This window comes from Lissotriton vulgaris, chromosome 4_1 (assembly GCF_964263255.1).
Source record: "Lissotriton vulgaris chromosome 4_1, aLisVul1.2, whole genome shotgun sequence".
NCBI classification, from domain to species: Eukaryota; Metazoa; Chordata; class Amphibia; order Caudata; family Salamandridae; genus Lissotriton; species Lissotriton vulgaris.
In genome coordinates this window covers 53,375,652-53,394,984 of record NC_141691.1, presented here as the reverse complement: position 1 = coordinate 53,394,984, position 19,333 = coordinate 53,375,652, and the positions used below count along the sequence as shown (strand labels likewise).

General features: G+C 52.1%; 1 protein-coding gene across 1 annotated transcript in view; it reads left to right on the top strand.

Moving 5' to 3' along the window:
• Nucleotides 1-501: 501 nt before the first annotated feature.
• Nucleotides 502-19,333, top strand: part of FOXO4 (forkhead box O4) — a 146,144-nt gene continuing 127,312 nt past the window's right edge. The window contains exon 1 of the mRNA XM_086918291.1: nucleotides 502-2,231. Within this exon, the coding sequence (XP_086774417.1) occupies nucleotides 1,803-2,231 (429 nt within the window). The 5' untranslated portion in view covers nucleotides 502-1,802. The remainder of the gene's footprint in view (nucleotides 2,232-19,333) is intronic.

Here is a 19,333-nt window from a genome sequence, read left to right as displayed (position 1 = left end):
TTCCCGACCCCCAGAGACCCTTACGGGTGATTGTTTGCGCTTTACAAATGTGTATTATTATTATTATTACTCCACATTCATTTAGAGTTTTTTAGGCGTTCTTTCGATTTTATTGATGTGTGACACGAGTAGCACCGTCTCAAGAGGACACGTTTATAGGGCCTTATCACCTCATCTGCACCCGGTGACCTGCACCCGCAGGGAGGGAGGCAAGTTTACAGGCAGTCACGCGTTAGCCCGGTGCATGCCGGGACTCTGTTATATCACAGGGCTGAGGCTTGGCTCCCAGGCGCTGGGAGTTGTAGTTCCCTCCATCACGTGCTTCTGTTTCTCCCGCTTCCTTGGTGCCAGAAGGTGAGGTCACGTGCCGTAATTTCCTGGCATTTCCTTCCGGGAGTTGTAGTTCAGCGGGTGGGTAGCCTCCTTGTATGCCTCAAGCTCCGGAGAACTTTAAACGACATCTCCCGTCAAACCCACCGGCTAGTCTGAGCGGAAGTGCGTCATCACGCGTGCGTGGCCGGGCACTCGCGACCTCCTTAGTAAACAGAGACGTCAGCCAGCGGGTTTGGGAGCAAAACAAAAGGGAAAGTCCGCACGGGAGCCGGGGAAGGAGAGCGGGGAGCGGCGCCTGGGAGCCGGAGGAACGCGAGGAAGGGACGCCGCATGGGTGCGGGGCGTGCGGCGGCCTGCCCTCCAGTGAGAGGAGAGTTGGCGCTCCGCGGGCGGCTGTGACGTCACGGAGACGGGGCCTGCCCCTGGACCTGGGGTCTACCTGTGCTGGGTGCCCAGGGGTCATGGGGGTGCACTGGGGCTCGGTGAGAGAGACAGACCCCATCTGAGGTAGAAGAGAGGGAGCACAGCGCCTGATGAAGCTCAGACCCTGTCGCGGCGCTAGACCAGACGAGTCACCCTGGCACCCTGCGCCCAACCCGAGCAGCTGTCAGATCATCGCTGCCCAGCAGCCCCAAGCATCAGCCGGAGCTTCCCCAGCGCCTGCAAATGCACAGCACTCTCAACCTAAGCACTTAAACAGCCTGGGGCCCAATCAGGACCTCACCAGCCTGGATCCAGCACTTAACTGAACTCAAGCACTTTACCAGAGCCTAGCACCTTGCCAGAAGCGAATCACCGGCCTTTGCACAGAGCGCAGTGGAACCCGCACATCAGACCTGCAGCAGGTGACCGGACCCAGGCCATAATCCCCTCTCCGGAGCTCTCTGCTGGAGTCCAGGGCCAGAGCACCAGGGACAGTGGAGGTGACCTCCCTCTGGCCCACAGCACACACTCATCGCTGCCTCCTTGCACCGCTCTAGCACCACCGGATCTCCGTAACTGGGGCCCACGGGGGAGCTGAGGAAGAGGCGCCGGTGGAGGTGTGTTTGGGATGGGGCCTCCCGCACCCTCGGAGCCGCTCTCCAACCCCTCAAGGCTGTGCTAAACCCACGCGAAGGATACACGTGCATCAGAGCCCTCAGGCCACCGTTGCGCCGTTGGGGTGTACACACACGACGCTGCACAGATCTGCAGTTCTCCAGGCGTGAGACCAGTGGCTGCTCCGCTCTCCTGCCTACCCTCCAGAAGAGGATCCCGAGTGTCTCTGACCCTTTGCCTACTTCGTAGCCGCGTGTTTTCACCAATCACATCTTGGTAGAAGCAGGCTTTCCTTTCCCTCCTGGCTCAAGTAGACTGAAGTTTCCAGCCTCCTACCATCTGTGAAGTTAACGGGCGCTGAGGATCGAGCTGACCACAAGCACTTGTTGCTCCCTTGGTTTCACTGTAGTTATCTCAAGAGGGTCGCCGAGATGGAGGAAGCCCTGGAGCAGGGCGGGGTGGACATTGACCCTGACTTCGAGCCTCAGAGCCGGCCCAGGTCCTGTACGTGGCCTCTGCCGAGGCCGGACTTGTCCATAGTGAAGCAGGAACCTCCGTCCGAAGGGATCCCAGTGGATGAAGCTCGGTGCGATGGCCAAGAGGCTGTTCTCTGCCCGCAGAATGATTTGGAAAGCAGGGCCGCGGCAGAGGGCATGGCCGGGGTCGGGGGAACGACCCCTCGGAAGGGCGGCTCTCGGCGCAACGCCTGGGGCAATCAGTCGTATGCCGAGCTGATCAGCCAGGCCATCGAGAGCTCCCCGGAGAAGCGGCTCACCCTGTCCCAGATCTATGAGTGGATGGTGAAGTCCGTGCCCTTCTTCAAAGATAAAGGGGACAGTAACAGCTCCGCAGGCTGGAAGGTACGTTTTCCCGTCTTTGCATGTATTTAGTTCACTGCTTCCCATTTAGGTGTCCATGCTAAGAATGTGTTCGTATTTATGTCCGGTTTTAATTCCTGCATGCCCTCTCCATGCTCCGTTAAAAGCTTGGTTTACTCCAAGTGTTTCCTGGCAGCGATGCTGGCGCCAGGGAATACCCCAGGGATTGTGTGGATTGGGGTGCGCTGCAGCGAAACCTTTTTGGTATGTGCTGGTCGAGTGTTGCGAGTGAGGGGGTTCTGTTAAGTCACTAAAGCACCCACGCTGTCAGGCTGTCTCCCGCCTCCGTGAGGCTGTCGGCGTGTACTGAGTCTGCTACCCCCGAGCACAGCAGAGATATCCATGCCAGACGGCCGTTGGGGCGGGGAAGGTAGCATATCGTTTTAGCAGAGTGAGAACAAGCCACAATTATCTTAAGTGACTCCTTTATTCGGATGATAACGGTGTCAGTGTGGTAATTAAGACCCCACTAAGAACACATCACCTCCCTTCAGCACTACCCACCCTTGCCGGGTAAACATCCCTAGGGAGGAAGCCTTCAGGCCAGCATCACTCTGAGAGAGGCTGAGTGATGGAGCGCAGAGGCCATCAGGCCACACATTACTCAATTCAGAACAACTTTATTCGATCTAGTTAAAAAGCATAGATCATAAAAGTACATAAATTAAATTTCTGACCATAAACTATACTGGGAAGTAAATATAAGAAGTACCTTTTACAAATGTTAGTCAGTAGCACTTCAAATTTAACAATTCCCCAGTATGCAAAATGTATATAATTGGTATCGTTACTCAAAGTGAACACAGTACAAATTCAGCTATCATGATTGCCTATTTAAATCACAATTGATATAAGGTTAGATATTACAGTTAGGCTGCAAGTTTCTAACTTTTTCTAAGTATGAGTACTCGCCCTCGATTGGGGAGGAGGGTTCCATTGATGCAACATTGCAACAGGTTTTGCATGCTACCTTTGCTTTCTCTCATAACCTGCTTTTGCTAAAAAATTTAACATAAATGCAACCAGACAATTTTCTGTACCTTATCCAAGGATAGTTTTTGTTTTTTTTCAGTCTGAGTTAGGCCTACTGTGCCTCTTTTCCAGAGGCAAGTATTATAATATCAGTCATGTAGGGTAAGTCAAATTCTAAGTGGCAGACATAGTTTGAAAAAGACACAAGAAAGTCAGCTAATTCAGCACACCCATAGACAATACAGTAGGTCCCAAACACAACAAAATCTCCCAGGACCAATGTCAGTAATAAGTAAATTAGCAATTTCCAAAAGTCATTTATACAATGTAAAGCATCCAAAGGATGAGATGAACAGTCCCAAAGCTTCAATAAATGATGTTACTTTTATTATTCTTCCAACACATGTCCAATAAAGAGTGTTTCTGTCGAGCGATATCATGCGCGGGGACCGTGGACTTTGAGCCTACAAATACATACGGATCTTCTTAAAAATTGGTTTGCCTATCGCTGTGTGACCTCTTGTTGCCATCAAGGAAGTGATTGCTACAGGAGGTTCTTTTGCAAGCCGCTCACATTTGATTTGATTATATTCTTTGGACTTCAGAACGTCGTTTATTGTGGACTCAGTACTTTCTACAGCTGTTTATTGACACCGTTACGGAAGGTTTTTATATATGGAAACACTGATATTGGCGCACATACTTTAGCGTAGACCATACTCACTGCGTCTACACATTCCCAACAGTGAGGATTAACCTGACTATAGCTTATACACTGTGGACATTTTGTACTGAGTTTACAGTTCTTCGCTTGTATCTAGTGGATTTTGGAAAAACGTTAAGAAACAACCACTAGCCTTGAGAAAGTCATTGTACATACCAGGTACAGACGAAACACGTGTTGGCTGTTCTTTATTGGATATGTGTTGGAAGAATAATAAAAGTAACATAATTTATTGAAGCTTCGTGGACTGTTCATCTCATTCTTTACCCGCATCCCTATATGTTGTGGCCTTAACTTGTTTTAGCACTATAGATCTTTTTTTATAGTCGCAATGGGTTTTGAGCCCATTTCCTTGGTGAAACTAGAACTGCAACCATTGTTTGCTCCATTATTAATGCCCTATTATCCACCATTTGTGACCTGAATTTTTTTTATTGTCCAATAATACCCGTAAGTAGGAGAAAGACTCCACTACTTCCACTTTTTGACTTCCAATATGGAAGGATGGGAGCCTTTTAGAGGGGGATAATCCTGTGACTAGAACAAAGGATTTGGACTAATTTACTCTGAGGTACAGCGATGATATGAAACTCACATATGACTGCTCCGTGTCTCTGCGCCGGGATGCTCCTTCGCTGGAGTCGCTGTGCGCATAATAAATTGTTATAACATAACATAACATAGGCGCTGTAGAGTTACGCCTGTCCATTGGGACAGCATCATCCACGTATGCAGGATCAGAAGTGTGCCTGGAGGAAAAGAGGGGACGTCTAGTGTGGCGCCAGTCAGGGCGGCCTCCACCCCATTTGTGTAAAGCGAAAATTAGAATGTGGCACATTACTCATCTTCCCTCCACAGTAGCAGTACAGAGCACCCCCACCATGAAGGGCTTGGAGCTTGTTGAGCAGCGGATTACCCCGCCTTCTGCTTCTTGACGGCCAAGCAAACAATGACTCCCAGGGAGAGGTAAGCCGAGGTTCTGGCTCGACTCCAGGAGCCCTAACTCGAGCTGACAGCATCTTTGGCATGTAATACGTGCCACAAACGATATATCGGACTAAAATAAAAACTCTTAAAACTTAATTTTTTAAAATTTTCGAACACACTGAAGTATTTCACTTTGGGGCATTAGACTGCGTTGAGTGGCATTTTTTGGAAGTGAAAGTTTATAAACATGAGCTTAGAAACACCCGCCCCCCAATCACTATCCTGATGACTATGTCGTTATTGAACTAAAAGGCACTTCTTTGTCATGCATGCCCTGTATGCGGCCTAGGTTCTTAGTAAGGATGGAACATTAAAGTGTATTAAAACATTTTCAAGAATGATTTTGTACAGCACACTTCCTGGGCTGATGTATTTAATGTGCTGTCAAATGTGACCATTAACTAAAACAAGCTTTGGCAAAGCCAGGTTTGGCATTGGCTGCCATCATTTACCATTTGTCAATGCTTGTTCTATTCTTGCACAGTTTTTGTTAAACTTTGTTGGGGAATTGCTGGCCCTTACCAATATAAAAATAAAATGCTAAAAGCAAAAAACATTTTCAGTCTCAAAAACCACAACTTGCCGTAGTGGTCCAAGGCACCAAAAGAAATCCCGTCGAGTGCAGATGTGCTCCTTGTGAAAGGGCAGAGTGCTGTCACTCTAGAGAAGTGGACTGACCTATGCAGTATCTGTAGTGGAGGGTAGAAAAATGTGATTGAGGCAACAGTAGACCAGTGTGTCGAGAGAGTGGTCTGACCGCCCCTATAAGTATATTCGGTATTAGTATCATTAAAAAAAAGTCTCACTTAACTCTAGACATAACACACATTTGCAATGCAATAGGTCGCGCATTTGTTAAAGTTAGAGCTGTTGGCGTTTAAAAGAATTTTTTTTACCTTATTTTTTTTTATTTGCAGTAGGGTTATTTTTATTTGCATAGCACTATTGCCAATGGTATAAAAAAGTAAACGTAAAAAGCATTGTAATTTTCGACACCTACAGCTCTAACTTCAACAAATGCCAATGTTTTTTTTTTTTTTTTACCTAGCCATGTTGCAGGGTGCACTTACATAGCACATGTCATTGCAGTGATCTGTTAATAACTAGTAGTTATCAGACACTTAGGTCCTGAGTAGGAGTGGGTCGTTGTTTTCCAAACCCTGCGCAAAATCGTGTTTGCGCAGTGGTCAGAATTAAGAGTTGAGTGTTATTTACTCCTCCTAGTAATCACTGAATGTGTTAAATATCTCCCCTTCATTGCATTTTGTGCGGTAAAACCTGCCGGAATGTAACAGGGGAAAAGTATGAAGTATTGAGCGTACCTTACGATTTTTGTGCGGTAAGCACAAAAATCAGCATGTTATTCCCCATGATCGTGTCATAAGTGTTAATCGCATAACGGACCCTGCAGCATACTTATCAAGTGCGATACGTAGCACCTTCATTCCTACAGACTCTGAATCCAGGCCTTGTTCTTGACCCTCTGTGCACTTGTTTATCGCTTCTAGCTCTGCTGCTTTTACCCCTCTAATCGTCTCCGTGCTGTGCTTTGCCTGCTTCTGCTTTAAACAGCCTCAATAGCATTTCTGGAGTATTCGCACCAAATGCAGGCAATACGCTTTTGTTTCAGACGCTCTATGCAACACTGAGAATTTGTTCCACGAATTACTTTCAGTTATCCCGTTGTATTCTGGAAATGTTTCTCCATATTCTTTTACATGTGTTATTACTAAATCTTGTACAAAGCTGTGAAACCTGAAAGGATAAAGCCCGCGCTATAATAAAACCATATACAAAATAAAATAACTGCATGGCCACCATGGTAGGTCTGTGTTCAGAAAGAGCTCCTTTACGAGACAAGCTGTGTGGCACGGCTGGGTTGCGGACAAAGGTCCCTTTAAGAGGGGGGATCATGGAGGTGACTGGCTCCGTGCTCGCCCCAACTGAAGCCGCTGCCCCCCGTGCGGTCCTTTTGGTTGGGGCTGTCGTGTGTGGGGGTATCTGCAGCAGTCACCGTGGTGGGCTTGTGCATAGAGATCAGTAATGAGACAGCAACCATGACTGTCTGCGGACCAAGGCGCGCTTAGCTTATTTGTCCGTGCTGTGGCAGGGCCGTGCAGGCTACTGGCATCTCAGGTTTTGGCCGGAACCTGAGGAGCCAGGGGTGGGGCGGAGGGGCTGATACATATGGTTTATGGTGGGAAGGGTGGCAGGGGCTGCTGCTGCTGCCGCCTATGGTTATTTGTCTGTGCGGTAGGCTGCTGGGTTTTGGCCGGGCCCTGAGGAGGTGGGGGTGGAGGGGCAAGGGCTGCTGCCTATGGAATGGTGGTGGGGGGGTGAGTGTTGACAGGACCGGAGGCTACGCACATGTTTTTGCAGGTGCGTCTTGTGGTCTGGCACATGTGTTTCAAGGTGTGTGTGTGTGTGTGTGTGTGATGCCTGTGTTGCAGCCCTTTCCCTGGCCTCGCTTTTTTAGATCACTGACTTGGCAAAGCTTTCAGTGTCGTTGCAGATTTTGACTCGCTTTGCTGGGCCTGTCTACTTAAATTAAGGAGACAAATGGATAAGTCGATGTCTTTCGTGTAGGACTCCCGAGAGCACAAATTCTCTAAAACTTATAAATAAATAAAAAAAAAAATGTGGTGAAAAGCAACATGCAGGAATTACTGAAAACCGTGACTCGAAGAAACGGCTCTCAACCTCTTTCCTTCTTTCATTTAGTTGCTTCCCTGTGAAATGAATACAAAAAAGAACAATCCAGTGAGAGGTGCGCGCGCGCGCCACAGCAGCCATGTGGTTTTAATTATTGCGCCTATGTCTGGGCACGATATTTGAAACCACATGGCAGCGGTGTGCATAATAGACACCAATAGGCCATGGGCGGAGCAATGCGCCCGCCTTTGGCCAATTGCGTGCTGTCTTTGATAAAAAGACGTACACAAAGGCCTATAGCGTGGCCCAAAAGAAAAAGCACACGCACGAGCGTGTGCGATTCCTAGATCCGTTTCCAAACCCCCTACATGAGGTCTCTCGCTGCGCGAACAGTGCTGCGCACTGCAACGCACGCGCTAGACTTAAAAAGGCATGGTGAAATTGGCTGTGGCCTAGGATCATACATTTGGTCAAGCAGGTTAAGCGAAACTGGTCTCAGGTTTCCTAATTACACAATTTCACCACAGCACGAGTCTCTTTTGCTCTCTCTCCCATTTTTAAATCCAAGGTTAATAATTTGTCTTGGATTCTTTGAGGACCGCCATCGTTACTCTGTGTTAAATAAATACTTGTGTAAAAGGCTCAAAGTTGAAACCAGAAGATTTTAAAGAAAGCTGATTAAGGGGGCAGATACCACATGAGCACTCTGTCTGTTTTTGGCTTGATGTTTCAAGAGGGCCTTGAGCGGAGCTCTTAGCTCGAGTCTTCAGAGACATGCACCTATACTTTTTAAAGGTAATTTTAGTCATTGTGGGTCACGCTGCATAAGCAGCAGTGATTCTGATAATTCCACCACAGCCCTGCTGTAGCGCCCAGTGAACTCTCCCGCCTACTGGAGTCTGCACATGCCATGTTTTGTATTCTAGGCTGCAAAGATCTTTCTGAAGTGAAGTGACTTCACTACCTGTTGTTAGAGCGCTATAATGAACTTCTTTGAAAACGAGGTGGAATAGAGCGATTCTGTCCTTAAAATGGAGTGGACCCGCACAGTATGTGGCCACATTAAAACTATTGTAAACCCATAACATCTTTGTCTCATTAAACATTTATAGGGACTTCCCAGCCCCTCCTGCCCACCTGCCCCCACTCAACTATGCACCTTAATGCGTTGTCCCTCTGGCCCCCCCGGAGTTGTCCCTCTGACCCCCCCGGAGTTGTCCCTCTGACCCCCCCGGAGTTGTCCCTCTGGCCCCCCCGGAGTTGTCCCTCTGGCCCCCCCCGGAGTTGTCCCTCTGGCCCCCCCCCCCGGAGTTGTCCCTCTGGCCCCCCCCCCCCCCCGGAGTTGTCACTCTGGCCCCCCCCCCCCCGGAGTTGTCACTCTGGCCCCCCCCCCCCCCCCTCCCCCCCGGAGTTGTCCCTCTGGCCCCCCCCCCCCCGGAGTTGTCCCTCTGACCCCCCCCCCCCCGGAGTTGTCCCTCTGACCCCCCCCCCCCCCGGAGTTGTCCCTCTGACCCCCCCGGAGTTGTCCCTCTGGGCCCCCCCCCCCGGAGTTGTCACTCTGGCCCCCCCCCCCGGAGTTGTCACTCTGGCCCCCCCCCCCGGAGTTGTCCCTCTGGCCCCCCCCCCCCCCCCGGAGTTGTCCCTCTGACCCCCCCCCCCCCCCCCCCCCCGGAGTTGTCCCTCTGACCCCCCCCCCCCGGAGTTGTCCCTCTGACCCCACCCCTTGAATTGTCCCTCTGCCCCCCCTTGAGTTGTCCCTCTGCCCCCCCCCTTGAGTTGTCCCTCTGCCCCCCCCCCCCTTGAGTTGTCCCTCTGCCCCCCCCCTTGAGTTGTCCCTCTGCCCCCCCCTTGAGTTGTCCCTCTGCCTCCCCCTTGAGTTGTCCCTCTGCCCCCCCCTTGAGTTGTCCCTCTGCCCCCCCTTGAGTTGTCCCTCTGCCCCCCCCTTGAGTTTTCCCTCTGCCCCCCCCTTGAGTTGTCCTTCTGCCCCCCCTTGAGTTGTCCCTCTGCCCCCCCCTTGAGTTGTCCCTCTGCCCCCCCCTTGAGTTGTCCCTCTGCCCCCCCCTTGAGTTGTCCCTCTGCCCCCCCCTTGAGTTGTCCCTCTGCCCCCCCCTTGAGTTGTCCCTCTGCCCCCCCCTGAGTTGTCCCTCTGCCCCCCCCTGAGTTGTCCCTCTGCCCCCCCCTGAGTTGTCCCTCTGCCCCCCCCTGAGTTGTCCCTCTGCCCCCCCCTGAGTTGTCCCTCTGCCCCCCCCTGAGTTGTCCCTCTGCCCCCCCCTGAGTTGTCCCTCTGCCCCCCCCTGAGTTGTCCCTCTGCCCCCCCCTGAGTTGTCCCTCTGCCCCCCCCCTGAGTTGTCCCTCTGCCCCCCCCCCTGAGTTGTCCCTCTGCCCCCCCCCTGAGTTGTCCCTCTGCCCCCCCCCCCCTGAGTTGTCCCTCTGGCCCCCCCCCTTGAGTTGTCCCTCTGGCCCCCCCCCTTGAGTTGTCCCTCTGGCCCCCCCCCTTGAGTTGTCCCTCTGGCCCCCCCTTTGAGTTGTCCCTCTGGCCCCCCGCCTGAGTTGTCCCTCTGGCCCCCCGCCTGAGTTGTCCCTCTGGCCCCCCGCCTGAGTTGTCCCTCTGGCCCCCCGCCTGAGTTGTCCCTCTGGCCCCCCGCCTGAGTTGTCCCTCTGGCCCCCCCCCTGAGTTGTCCCTCTGGCCCCCCGCCTGAGTTGTCCCTCTGGCCCCCCGCCTGAGTTGTCCCTCTGGCCCCCCGCCTGAGTTGTCCCTCTGGCCCCCCGCCTGAGTTGTCCCTCTGGCCCCCCGCCTGAGTTGTCCCTCTGGCCCCCCGCCTGAGTTGTCCCTCTGGCCCCCCGCCTGAGTTGTCCCTCTGGCCCCCCGCCTGAGTTGTCCCTCTGGCCCCCCGCCTGAGTTGTCCCTCTGGCCCCCCGCCTGAGTTGTCCCTCTGCCCCCCCCCCCCTTGAGTTGTCCCTCTTGCCCCGCCCTTGAGTTGTCCCTCTTGCCCCCCCCCCTTGAGTTGTCCCTCTTGCCCCCCCCCCTTGAGTTGTCCCTCTTGCCCCCCCCCCCCCTTGAGTTGTCCCTCTTGCCCCCCCCCCCCGCCCTTGAGTTGTCCCTCTGGCCCCCCTTGAGTTGACCCTCTTGGCCCCCCTGCCTTTGAGTTGGCCCTCTAGCCCCTCTGAGTTGGCCCTCTGCAGGGCTCGAAAAATCTACTCACCCGCTCGCAATTGCGAGAAAAATTTTATCAGGTTGATGTATTGTTAGCACCTACTAGTCCCATGAGTGAATTTAGGCTGGAATGGAGCAGGTGTTCTGTTCATTCACAAAGTGAATGAGCCATAAAGATGCCATTAAATCATGTTTTTATCTTGACACATTTGCTGTCTGTTCAAAGAAAGAGATAAAAAATCACGTTGTCTTTTTACTAACCGCTGCTTGGAAAATAGATTTTATTTTTCTCTCTTACTAGAGTTAGAGATTTTTGTCAAGTGAGCTGTCAGAAGATGTCAGTTGTTGTTTTTCTCTAACACATAACATTTAAATAAATAGCCTGTTAATCAATATAACAAATATTTCAAAATATATCAGGATTATGAAAGCACAGTTTTTTTGGAATTAAGAAGTGTGAAACAAAGAAAGTGTTAAATAGGAGCAAAACAAACCGTAAAACTTTACTTGGTGATATGCAAATGACACATATTTGCAGAAACTGTATTTCCAAACATTGTTTGTTCACTATATAATTATGTATTTATTAAAAGTGATTGTTTGAGAAACCTTCCTGCCACTACCCTGATGACTATGCTGTTAATGAACTAGAGGCAGGTCAGGGGTCATGTGTATCCTGTGGCTAGATTTGTAATATATATATATGGAAAAGAAGTTGTCTATTAAATCAAACAAAAGAGCTTTTTGTACCACACACATGCTGAGCTTGCCCATTTGAAGGTGCTGTCATATGTGATAATTAAGAAAATGTCGGCTCAATGAATTTAAATAGTTGCCCACGTACACGTCTTTTGAAACCAGTTTATGGGTCATGAGTATTGCAGATACGTTGAGTAGATTATTTAAGTCACTAGACCTGCAGGTCTAGTAACCTTTTTATGATTTTTCGAGGCGTGCTCCTATAGTCCCTCTGGATGGGAGACAAGCTGGTCCCTCTGAGTTGGCCCTCTGAGCCTTCTTTCCATTCCATCGTATACCAGTGAGTTTCCCCTGCACCCTCCAGCTGTTCAGTTCTGTATCAGCTCTTGGTCTCTCCTATACACTTTCTCATGCCCCCTTACTGTACTTCCTACATAGGTCCCTTTCCCAGTTTTCTCCCGGTCGTTTCTTTGGCCGCCCCCCTAACTTACCTTTTCTCTGATAGCCACACACTGCCCTGTTAAATTGTACTCTGGTCTGTGTTTTGTTGGTCGTTGCAAAGTAAAGTGTGGTCAAGTCTGCCATGCATGTTGTGTGGATGGACTGTCCCCTGCACCTTGTTCAAGCATCCCCAGTGGAAGGCATGTTGTGTGGATGAACTGTCACCTGCACTCTGTGCCAGCAGGCCCACTGCATGTTGTGTGCATGTACCCTGTGCCAAGCAGCCGCAGTAGCAGGCCCCCTCTGGGAGGCACGCCTGGCAGCGCAGCCCCAGTGGCAGACTCCATGCATGTTGTGTGCTTGGACTGTCCCCTGTGCCAAGTAATCCCCCTTCAGGAGGCCCGCCTGACAGTGCAGCCCCAGTGGCAGGCCCCATGCATGTTGTGTGCTTGGACCGTCCCCAGTGCCAAGTAGCCCCTTCTGGGTGGCACACCTGGCAGTGCAGCCCCAGTGGCAGGCCCCATGCATGTTGTGTGCTTGAACCGTCACCTGTACCAAGCAGCCCCAGTGGCAGGCCCCCTCCGGGAGGTAAGCCTAACAGTGCAGCTCAAGTGGCTGGCCCCATGCATGATGTGTGCATGTACCCTGTGCCAAGCAGCCCCAGTGGCAGGCCCCCTCCGGGAGGTAAGCCTAACAGTGCAGCCCCAGTGGCAGCCCCCCTTCGGGAGGCAAGCCTGACAGAGCAGCCCCAGTGGCAGGCCCCCTTCGAGAGGTCCGCCTGACAGCGCAGCCCCAGTGGCAGGCCCCCTCCGGGAGGCAAGCCTGACAGCGCAGCCCCAGTGGCAGGCCCCCTCCGGGAGGCAAGCCTGACAGCGCAGCCCCAGTGGCAGGCCCCCTCCGGGAGGCAAGCCTGACAGCGCAGCACCAGTGGCAGGCCCCCTCCGGGAGGCATGCCTGACAGCGCAGCCCCTGTGGCAGCCCCCCTTCGAGAGGTCCGCCTGACAGCGCAGCCCCTGTGGCAGGCCCCCTTCGAGAGGTCCGCCTGACAGCGCAGCCCCAGTGGCAGGCCCCCTTCGAGAGGTCCGCCTGACAGCGCAGCCCCAGTGGCAGGCCCCCTCCGGGGGGCAAGCTTGACAGCGCAGCCCCAGTGGCAGCCCCCCTTCGAGAGGTCCGCCTGACAGCGCAGCCCCAGTGGCAGGCCCCCTCCGGGAGGCAAGCCTGACAGCGCAGCCCCTGTGGCAGCCCCCCTTCGAGAGGTCCGCCTGACAGCGCAGCACCAGTGGCAGGCCCCCTCCGGGAGGCAAGCTTGACAGCGCAGCCCCAGTGGCAGGCCCCATGCACGATGTGTGCATGTACCCTGTGCCAAGCAGCCCCTGTGGCAGCCCCCCTCCGGGAGGTCCGCCTGACAGCGCAGCACCAGTGGCAGGCCCCCTCCGGGAGGCAAGCTTGACAGCGCAGCCCCAGTGGCAGGCCCCATGCATGTTGTGTGCTTGGACCGTCCCCAGTGCCAAGTAGCCCCTTCCGGGTGGCACGCCTGGCAGCGCTGCCCCTCTGCGCACCTTTACGTGCCGGGGGCTCCTGCCACAAGGGTGCGATTCTCTGCTGCTGCAGTGACTAAGCCCTTGACGGGCCGCATTCCTGGCTCCCTGGAGAAAGGGTGCTCTGTGCCCGGCTTGGCCGGGATTGCGCCGTTTCTGAGAACACATTGTGCCGCTGAATGAAGGGGGAGGAAGGCCCTGGAAGGGGCTACGCGGTGAGCGGCCTGAGCAGGCCATCACATGAAAGGGCTGACATCTGAACACAAGCGCCCAGTAATCCAGGGACGGGCGTTTCACGGCGCTGCCGCAGGCCTGGCAGGGCGGCATCGGTGCCATGGCAATGCATGGCGCCTCGGGTATAATACCTAGCTACATGCTGCCGCTTAGCTTGATAACCAAGATATCCTAACTTTGGCACGCCGAGGCCGATTCCACGGAAACGGGAATAGTTTTCCAGTATCCCGGGGTCTGTTGAAATGAGGAGTCTGCTTGCTGAGTTGACACTTTCACCAGCAGACCGGAGTCCCTCGGACTCTCCCCTGGCACACCTGCCTTCGTTCCCGTCCGGTTACATTACTGGAAGACGAATCGCCAGGAAGGTCATTTCTCGGAGAAACGTCGTCTGTTTATTTAAAATCCACCCATAAAAGTTGTACGAGAGCCGCCCTTTCAAGAGCTGATGTCCACCCAAGCGCCTTCCCTCGACCCCTCGAGGTCTCGAACCGTAGACGCACTCCCGAGAGCATCTGTTCAAGAGCCCCACCCCTCCTGTGTCACCTGTGCCGCGCCGGGGGTGTGGAGGCAGCAGGGGCTTCGGCTCTGCTCTGACTGTCCAACGCGAGCCTCCTTGTGAGCAGTCGCCGCCCCCAGGAGCATCGTCCGCCCCAGCCCAGCCCAGCGCGGAGCCCCCGGTGGGGGGTGATTTCAGGGGGTGTTGTTGTTAATGCCTAAAAGGGTTCAAAAGAGCCAGCCCGCGAGTCCACTCCGCGCATGGGCCCATCTACCCAGAGCAGGGCCTTTGAAAACCCTGACGGCGCATCGCCGATTAACTCCTCTTTCTCAAACCGCCCCGTGTTTATCGCAAATATTGATGCTGAGAAACGGACCCCGCTCGGACGAATATCCAAAGAACGATACAGCGGGTGCTGGACACTGGTAAGGCGCGTTTCAATCATTGGCAAGAGACAGACGGGTGCTTCAGGATGTCTGAAAATGGTGATGTCTGTCACCTCCCCCCATTAATGGGTGAGGACGCCTTCATGCAGCCAAGCCTGGCGCACGGGCACACACCTGAAGTGTTTGTGCTGCTCCTAGGAAATGTGCACTCACCAAATGTAGAAAATAAGAAACTCTTAAAAAAACGACGCACACTATAAATGGTACTAAACATGTTTACTGTATCAGTGAACTTAGTCACAGAGGTCAACATAGCGTTCTCAAACAGCATTTTTTAGGTCAGGCTAGTTGTCCGTACTCGTGTGTGCTTTATTGTTGAAAATCGGAACCCCCCGGTGAGCTTTACCTCTGGAGCAGAATCCAAACACGCCTATATGTAACCAGGAAGGAATTCTGAAGCGGAGCAAACGTCTTCTGAATAGAAAGAAGGGAATCCCCCATCCTCCTATGATCCAGGAAGCCTGTGGATGGATGCACACTGGGGGAGGGGGGGGGGAGGGGGAGATTTACCCAACGCCCCTGGTCCATTAATCTATTTCCATTTTTATTGGATGGTTTTGTAGTTTAATTTATTTTAAAAAGAACTCACTGCGTATAGCTTCAGTTTACAAGCAGATATTGATACTAAGATTGTGTTAATGTATATCTGAATGATCTGTAAAAAGAATCTAGTCTGGGTTCACGGACAAACAAAATAGATAAACATGTTCGAAAATGTCAAATTTTTTAATCTTAATTTTTTTTCTTCAGAAAACTGATTTTATTTTTTTGTGGAGGAAAAAAAAGCTGCAGTGAAAGAGATTGAAAGACTCAAATCCTGGGTTCATGTGGCCTTTTGAGGAGTAATACTAAAAAAGTTTTGTTTCTTTTATAACAGACGAGGCAAGCCAGTTTGTGTTTTAATGCTTTTGCACCTATAGGAGCGCATGCACAGACGCACTGGAGGTTTCTCATGATCATACACCACAGTCATGTGAAGTGTGTTCTATCATAATACGGTCATGTGGCGTGCAGACTATCGTATAGTGCGGTCATGTGGAGTGCGGGTGATATACCTTTTTTTGGATTTACATCGCAAATGTGTGCAGTAAGTCACATTTTCTTGCTTCATAGCAGAAAGAGGTCTATGTCATTAGGCATTCAAGGTAAATGTAAATGTAAATGTATAGGCATTTATATAGCGCACTACTTACCCATAGGGTCCCAAGGCGCTTCGACCGCTGCGAAACCCTTCCTGGCCTCCCTGAGAGATGGTCCCTTAATGATTATCTCCAGGGTGAGACCAGGCATCCCCGGCGGTCTGGTGGGGCCGTTAGTGAAGATGAGGCAAGCTAATGCCCAGAGTTGCCGAGTGTGATCGCTGATCAGAGTGGGCACCGAGGCGAGAGAATTATCTAGTCCGCTGACCCTGGTCCAGAAACCTGCCGCGCCGGGAATCGAACCCTGGTCCCGGGCCGTCCTCTGCTCTCGGGTCTGCCGCCTCTAACCAGTACACGTTAATCGTTCAGGGAAGAAACTTGGACAGTGTCCTAGTGTGGGTCCTAAGGATAAGCCAAATGTCTTCGCTGCTGGGAACGCATGTGCCCTTTTATCCGAAGGCCATGAGTACTTGCCTCGGACAGCACACCTAAAATTGCTTGGGCCTGATAAAAGTCTCATCGCTGGATTTACTGAGGACTCTCGAGGGAGTTTACACAGAAGGTGGTGTTTTCGTCTTCACATGGCTAATCTACCTATGCAAGTCTTCGCTGCAGCAGCCGTGCTCATGTGGGGATGGTTATTATTCTAATGGCTTTTCCAGCTTCGTTTGACAAAGAGATGAGAGAAAGAGCAGTGTTAACGTTTTAAAAAAAGAAACAAAGATTCAAAGCTAGAAAAGAGCAGACCTTTCTTCCGGTCTTGTCCCTGCGATGGAAGCCCATTTTGGTGTGCCCGGTAGAAGTAAAGAACATGCTTGTTTATGATAGGTAATTTTGAAGTCTCCACAGTACAATTTGGACCATTTCCTGTTCGGGCCATTATGCCTACCCACACAAGTGAGGTACCATTTTTATCGGGAGACCTGGGGCAACAGTGGATGGGAGGAAATTTGTGGCAGCCCGGTGATCTCACAACTTTCCCTCACAGAAAAGTGAATTTAGTTTTTAAAGCTAAATTTATGGTTTTCAGGGGATTCTAGGTAGGAACATTTTGGGAGATCCTCGCAAGCCACACCTCCCTGGACTCCCCTGGGTATCTTGTTTTCAGAATTGTCTGGGTTTGGTAGGTTTCCCTAGATGGCCGCTGAGCCCGGGACCAAAAACGCAGGTGACCGCCATGAAAAACCAGGTCGTTTTGTGATTGATAGGTGGGCACTTGTGTTTTTGGTCCTTGGTTTGTAGACATCTAGGGAAACCTAAAAATCCCAGACATTTCTGATAACTAGACACTAATGGGAGTCCAGGGTGGTGTGGCTTGCATTGATCACTCAACATTTTCCTTCCAAGAATCCGCTGCAAACCTCAAGTTTAGCCAACGTCAAATTGTCCTCTAATATCTGTGTGGGAAAGTTGTGGGATCACTATACAGCGCAAATTTCCTACCACTCCACATTCCCCTCAGTCTGCAGATAAAAAAATTATAACTTACTTGTGTGGATCGGCCAAGTGCCTATGACATGAAAGTGCCAAAAACGTGTAGAGATTTACGGGGTCTTAAAGGGGGTCCAAAAGGGCAGTTTGTTTATACATTTTTAGGCTGATCCACTTTGGACACCCACACAAGTGAGATATCATTTTTCTCGGGAGACCAAGGGGAATGCAGGGTAGTAGGAAATTTGTGTCTGCACGTTCATCCTACAACTAACCCACACAGAAATGTGAGGAAAAGATAGCTTTGTAAGTACATTTTGAGGTTTGCTGGGATTCTGGGTTTGAAAACGCTGAGAGATCCATGCAAGCCATACCGCCAGCCAAGTCAGTATATGCCCACCACCATCCAAGCGCCATCCATTCACACTGCTAGACAAGCACCATCCACACACAGCGCCATCCATGCACACCGCCCGCCAAGCGCCATCCACGTACACGCCAGCCAAATGCTGTCAATGCACACTGTCAGCCAAGTAATATCCATGCACTCCGCCAGCCAAGCGCTCCTCACGCACTCCGCCAGACAAGCGCCATCCCCGCACACTGCCAGCCAAGCAGGGCCCGACAGGGAACAGCAACCAGCCATGGCAGATTGCTGCTTGACCAGACCTGGGAGGTGGGAGGGCGTGTTAGTAAAAAGCACTGCTCCCGCTATTTTTACTGGGGGCCCGACATTGCAGCACTGCTGCAAAACTGGCCCCCAGTGACAAAACTGCCTACCTGCGGCCAAAAAACTGTCCCCCACCACTCCAGCCCACTGGGGAAACACCCGGTGCCCGCAACTGCCGGTCCAGCCCTGCAGCCAAGTACCATCCATGCACACAGCCAGTTAAGCACCAGTACACCTACACCGCAAGCCAAGCGCCATGCCATGCACACCACCAGGCAAGGGCCAGTCTACACACGTCATCCTCCAGATCGAGTTCACCCACACGATTAGCCAAGTGCAGGTCCACACACAATGCCAGGAAAAAGCCAGTCAAAGGTCAGTACACTCAGACCGTCAGCCAAGCTCCAATTTACACACACAAAAACTCTTCCTGGTTTGTAGTGGTTTTCTGCTCCCACTTGGGTGGAGATGAGAATCAAAATATCACTGAAACATCCAAAATGTATGCCAAAAAAAAAGGAACGACCTATGTCTATGGGGCTTCTCACTGGCATGCCCATAAACATATCCCTGGTCCCTAGTGGCCTGTCTGGCCCCTCTGCGTTGGTCGGGTATGGGGCTATTGCCCCGATTTGCCTTCTGGGGACAGAAAGCCTTATTTGGTGGTGGGGGCATTAGCATGCCTATTCTCGGCAGCCACCATCCCTACGTATAAAAAGAAACCACAAAACCCTGGTGCCTAGTGTGCTTTATGCCCCCCTTCAGGCAGATATGTGACTATTGCCCCCATCTGCCTCCCGGGGAGGCAGAAAGGCTGTGGCAATTTTTTTTTGGGAGTGGGGGATTGGCATGTCCATTTTGGGTGGCCCCCACCTCTACAAAAAAAACAATCCCTAGTGCGCTTTCTGCCCTGGGGGGGGCAGGTCAGGGGCTATTTTCCCCCATCTGCCTCCCAGAGGGGCAGAAAGACTGTGGAATTAGGTGTGGGTGGGGGCATTGGAATGCCCATCTCGGGCAGCCCCAACTCCAAAATATAAAACAACCAAAAAAAAACCTTGTGGCTACTGTGCTTTCTGTCCCCGGGGGCAGATTAAGGGCTATTGCCCCCATCTGCCCATGGTGGGGGGTGGCGGGGCAGAAAGACTGTTTGTGCCCAAAATACTGGGGGGAGCAAAAGCCCTTGCTCAGGGGGCCGCTCCCCCCTCCCTGGTGCCTAGTGGGTGGATCTCTGCCTGGGAATCGCTGTTCTGAGGCAATTGCAAAACAGGGATCCACTAGGGAGGAGGGCCATTGGAAAGGGGAGAATCTCTTATTTCCAGTAATACCTCTCCTCTCTGCCTTGGTACTCAGGAGGGGGGGGAGTTTCAGTTTCTCCAAAATTACGTCAGCGCGACGCGCGCCAACCATCATTTCGGAGAAATGGTCAGAACACCCTTGGGAGCTGGGAAAGCTCTACCCAGCTACTGACGGAGTTTAGACAAAAAGGAAATCCCTTAGGTGC